At 29.5% G+C, this 6,000-nt stretch overlaps 1 protein-coding gene across 1 annotated transcript in view; it reads right to left on the bottom strand.

Annotated features, from left to right (window-relative positions):
- Window positions 1–1,261: 1,261 nt before the first annotated feature.
- The window catches only part of dally (division abnormally delayed protein), a 221,490-nt gene continuing 216,751 nt past the window's right edge, over window positions 1,262–6,000 (bottom strand). Inside the window, exon 7 of the mRNA XM_076414196.1 lies at window positions 1,262–3,806. Coding sequence (XP_076270311.1) covers window positions 3,643–3,806 — 164 coding nt within the window. The 3' untranslated portion in view covers window positions 1,262–3,642. The remainder of the gene's footprint in view (window positions 3,807–6,000) is intronic.

Below are 6,000 nucleotides of genomic sequence, written 5' to 3'. Positions count from 1 at the left end.
ATATTTCGGCGGTGAATTTAATGAATAAAAACCAGCAGCAAGACATATAATTCGATGTTTATTTATTAAGAACGTGATATAAATGTTAACTGAACATATTCTGTTCGATGCATCCTACAGTCTATAGTCCACAGCTTCTATTTACAGTATATACATTTAGTAACATATTTAATATAAAATAAAATATCGTCTAGGGCTTGGATACAAAGATGAATAACGTTAGAGGCCGCTAAAAAAATTATCTGACACGGTCAAATCGCATAAAGTTGATTAATAACAAACATCATTGGATTGTTAATTGTTTGATTGTGTTTTACTATTTTTTAAGCCAATTTAGAAAGGCTTTTGAAAAATATAATCGAAGTATTATGTAGGCTGATATACCATCAGTAATAAAATCTCAGCAACATTCCTGATACCTGATCCTGAGTGCCTTGTTCAATGTTTAATGAAAAGAGTAATTTGAAAAGAGAGGCATCAAAAACTGTGAAGATTATTGGTAGAGCAATTAAAATGATATTAACATTGCTAATCATCTGTTTAGTTATTCTCTAAGTTTACTCTGTTTAACACAAATATTTTATTAAGAACGTTAATAATATATGTTATCATGGCTTGTTACAACACTGGTCATGGTCTGCATCTGAAACTCTTGATAGAAGTAAATACTTTTGATATGTCAAAACGATAATGTTCCTCAGTCCATTGTTGGCATCTCTAATATGTTTAGGTACTTTTGGCCGGTTTCAAGTACTTATCAAAGGGATTAAACGTCATAGTTTAAACCGTACAGAAATATAAATTATAAATAATAACTAACAAAAAGAAATTAACTCAAACGGAGATTACAGAGAATCTGATTTTGGGATAGCTTTAAATAAATTCAAACCCAATCTATGGTGTCGCCATATATAAGGGGTAATGTTGATATCCCATATATTCAACGAAATGCTTACTTTAAATATTATAATGATGGGCGTAGTCCACAAAAACTACCAATTAAAAATGTCATCTTGTAACATGAAATTATTCTAGTAATAAACATTTGTTTTTATACAAATAAAATTGAATTAAGGCGAATGCGCATGGCAAGATTTACATTAATGTCATTTAAAATTTAAATATAAGGATATTTAAACGTTAAACGTTTAATCTTCCATAATACGTTATTTGTTGTTTATGGGGTAAAATATTACGATAAATTGTTATCAAAACTATTGTTAAGCGGGTATTGGGTATATATAAATAATAAAATCCAATGTAAAATCTTCAATTATTTATTCATAGAATCCTACAAATAATTACAAATAAGTCTGCGGCATATATATACACTATTACTGCACATCTTTCAGTTGTTCAGATAAAGATACATTTATACCAATATGTTTTTCCGTTATTTGAAAATATTAGAAATGCTGCTCTCTTATGGTTTTAGTGTTTTTTATACGTATATGTGTATTACGGCAACAGTCTCTCTTTCATAGGGAATAATAACAAATTGCGGCTGATTTCGTTTTAAGACAGAATTTTTACATAATAAATCGCAATAATAATTAGAATAAATTGTAACAATTTCCTAGTAATGGTATGTTGCTATCCACATTTGTGTCTTGTTAAAAAAAATCTAGATAGTCCAGATTACAGCCAAAATGGAAGCAACAGATCACAACCTTTGTGGATGTTCAGACTACATCTTTAAGTTTAAATTATTACAGGCATATTGTCAATTTTATTTTGACAAATTCGTACCATAAACAGTTTTGGAACAGAATAATAATATTGAGTTTTGTGTTTGTTAACATAGGTAATTTATCAAAATAAAACTACTAATACACATAATTTATGTTTTGTTTATACAAAAACTCATATTTGTTGTATATTATATATATATCACATGTGGCTGCAATCTGATGAATGTTAAAGAAACTTCCATGCTTAAATACGAATTTATATTTAAAATCTAATTTAGAAGATTTCTACAGTTTTTTACATTAATAAAATAATTTGGTTAATCACAGACAATTTTCAAAAAAAAATAATTTAAACAATACACCTACAAGATATCTACATACAGTCATCAACACACATTCTTCTATAATGTCTAACTTTCTTGTTTCTCTCACTTAACTGTTTTTTTTTGTTTATTATAAATATTTATATAATATTAGTAAAAATTTCAAATTGAATAGAAAAAGAAAACATGAAATAATGGCACAAAATAATAGTTTTAACAGTTAAATGTATATGGATAACAAAGTTTTCTCTGTGCTGGCTAGTTTCTTGAAACATATTGAACAATACAGTTTTTGGATAACTTATTTAAAATGGAATCCTTCATCAAAACATTTCATAGAATACAGTTTCTTCTACAATAATAAATTACTATCTTACAAAGTGCGAGAATCATCATTCTATAGAAACTTTAAACTGAAGCTTTTTACCTTAGGTGTGTGGATTAGTTATCTTTATACTGAACAAAAAAGCAAATCCTTAAATTACCACCAACCATAATAAATTTTGTAGTATTGATACAATAATTTTACAAATCTGTTTTGTAGTTTAACTAGATCATGGTTAAACATATTTTATGATAAAAGCCATAATTAGGATTGTGCAGAAGCGTCAGAAAAATAACAAGCAAATACATTGCTAAAGTTGTTCTGAATACCAAATAAACAATGTTCATATCAGTTTATTCTCACTCACTTTGTAAAACAATTAATTTTACCTACAAAAACAACTCGCGTAAAGGTTCTTATTCACTCAACAATCAACAGTGATAAATTCTAATCCAACCAACATCCCGAAATTCCATTTTATAGAAGTTGTTCAAGAGTGTTCACATTGTAAAAAAATAAATTAAGAGAATAGTACACTAACTACGAATTATTGTAATAAAGCTTAAAGTATATTTAGACTAATTTGCCTTTTTTGAAGAATAGTGGAAGGTAGGGAGAAGGAAGGGAAGGAGCAGGGACCAATGTTATTGCTAAATGCGATCTAAAATATAAGTATAAAAATAAGTTTCAAGGAGACAGCATGGCAAAATATTTAACAGCTATGTTCAATAAATGTCCGCTGTTTACACACTGATTTGTATTAGTGTTTACCTGCGTTTCTTAAGTTATCTCTTCGCATCTTAAAGTTGTTGAATCTTTTGCGCAGTAGCATTCTCCTTTTCTTTCGTTATTGTATGCCCTATACTTATGCCAAGAAAAAGGTTGAACAACAGAATCCGATTTCTCTATAACAACTAGAGAGAATTGATTCTATCCCTATAACATTTGTTGTTTTTAGAAAGAAGCTTATTGCAAATATGTTATTTTGTTTACACATCGATATCTAGATGCTCATCTAGAATGCGTCCTAAATTTTGTCATCTAAATTTATACCAATTGTGTTTCACACCCATCATTAATAATATCCTAAAATATTCAATTTTTGCGCTCGGTATAGCTGTTTTTTTTTGGGGGGGAGGGGGGTCGACAAAGTGTACGATATCAGAAATTTCTGGTTCACAAACTTTACGCATGCTCGAATGTTTCCATGTTCCAAATCTCAACCGTAATAAAATAGTTTCTTTTTGATATGCACTTTTTACAATTATAAAACCAGAATGTTCGCGGTCTGAGAATCGTGCTTTCAGTTCCTCATGCCTGTGCAAATGAAGAACATCGAAGGCAATAGAACAAGAAGCGAAGGTATTCTTGCTATGGCACTGGATAGGGTTACAGTTGGTTCGTTTTGTTCTGGCTTTCCTGGAGCTGTGCCAGTATTCGTAAACACACGTGGGGTTTCTTCATCGCCTAAAACAGAAATAAAAATAGTTAAGTTATGAATTCCAGGGAAAAAATAAAATAACTAAAGCTATAATATATATTGTAGATTATATTCGTAGTATAATTTCAATTACTATAATTGAATATATAAAGACAAACATAACAAAAGCTACATAAAAGACAGTATATTATACTTCATATATTATTATATTACAGACGTTATATATTATTTCATAAAATCATCATTTATATATAAGAAAGAGAAACAATAACAACGGATTATAAAATTATAATTAGTATAATAAAATGAAATAACCTATAATAATAAAGCAAAGGAATAAAGGCAATAAGATATATATAAGGTAATTTGACCTGGATTGATGATCAATACTATCTTCAAATAAATGCGGGAAGCTTTGCAATGGAGTGTATACTGATTGTTTTTTATTGTTTACAATTCTAAATTACGCCTTAGTATTTTTAGATTCACAATAAAAACTGTTCATCTATGAAAATGTCCTGAAAATTAATTTTCTGGTGAAACACTGAGACTTGCATTTTGCATTGCATTGTTGATGCTAAGTTGGTCATGTGTTAAACTCGGATAACTGAAAGTTTTATAAAGAATAAAATCAGTTTACGGAAAACAACTCAGATTAGTCTTGGAGAAACAGTACTAAAAAATTTCGATAATAGTTTATTTATGGATAGGGTCCACAGACATAGATGGCTAAGGGCATCAAATAGATCTGGCACTGGATATATCGAAAATCAAAACTACTTATTGAATGGATCTGACTGAAAGTTGGTTCAAAAAAGATAGCCATTGTAAATTTTAACAACTATTTATAACAACTTTTGCATAAATCATATCATTTTAAACCTCATACATGATTTTCTGGAAACCATGTGAAAAACGATTTTTTATATATTAAGGGGATATTCCAGCTATGATTTTTAATTATTTATCTTGAAGTAAAAAAAAAAAAGAATTCTCAAAAAAATGCACGCCAATTAAGTTTGAAACTTGGAATGTCTTTAAAAAAAAACAAACTTTATTTCAAAAATAATAATGAAGAGCTTTACACTTTAAACAACAATTGTTACAATACAATACAATGGTTAGGCAAGATTTAAACTACACTGATATGTACAATACAGAGGAATAGGCGAGACTAAAATCTAGGCATTCTGCCTTTACATTTATAGTAAAAATATGATGTGTTAGCTATTCTTAGGTCTAAAGGTTAGTAAGGCGTTTGAGTGGACATAAATGACCATATAACTCGCCCCCTGAACCAAAAAGTAAGAACATTCTTAACGTAGTAGACAAGTGCTACTAACGCGTAAAGTAAATAAGCCAAACGATATTTTATTTTACTAGATTACGATTTTTCTTAGTTTAATGGCATATATTATATATGTCGGTTTGTGGATGTTTTTGTCATTGTACTCATTTTGTATTTCATTAAAAAAATTATCTTAAAATTGTATTTATTTGCTTGTTATATGGGAAACAAGAGAGACCTTGACGAAGTAAGCAGTAAGAAGTAGTAAGAAGATGTAAATTTAAAGAAAGAAAAGAAAGATTGATATACAAATTGATAATTTGGATGCATCAATAGCAACAAACAAAATATGCAACAATAAAATAAATGTATTGCAATGATATACGTATTTACTAGAAGGATTTTTTTTTATATTTCAAAGACTCCTTTTTACCAATGAGGATTTATCTAGATCTGGACCTACAGTTTTTACGTGGGCTCCAAACCACGGTCCTCTGCATTAAGCCTACCAATTGGCGAGTGACCAACATAGAAATCATCCCAGAAGACATCCGGTCTTACCCAGGGTGACTGGGATCATTTTTCTTGTCGGATTTTGAACTCTTGCCTAAGAATAATCACAAACATAAATTTACGACCATGCCCCAGCAGGATTCAAACCCGCGATTATCGCAACAGTAGGAGGACCGTCCTGTCGCCTTTACCATTGCGCCAATCAAGCCGGCGCTAGCAGGATTATTTCGCTATTTTCACATAACACCTATTTAATTTTTAATATCAATGCTATTTTGAATTGTTTTGTGCATATAAGTGCATATATCGGGTGGAGAAATCTGACTGTATTATCAAACTATAAGACCATATTGCTTTACTTATAACAAGAGTTTTTCGTCTTTATATGGAAACGGATAAAAATCAAAGTATTTGCCAGC

This window comes from Rhynchophorus ferrugineus, unplaced genomic scaffold (assembly GCF_030347505.1).
Source record: "Rhynchophorus ferrugineus isolate W39M unplaced genomic scaffold, kcgeb_rfMv2 rfM9, whole genome shotgun sequence".
NCBI classification, from domain to species: domain Eukaryota; kingdom Metazoa; phylum Arthropoda; class Insecta; order Coleoptera; family Curculionidae; genus Rhynchophorus; species Rhynchophorus ferrugineus.
This window is presented reverse-complemented; position numbering and strand designations above follow the sequence as displayed.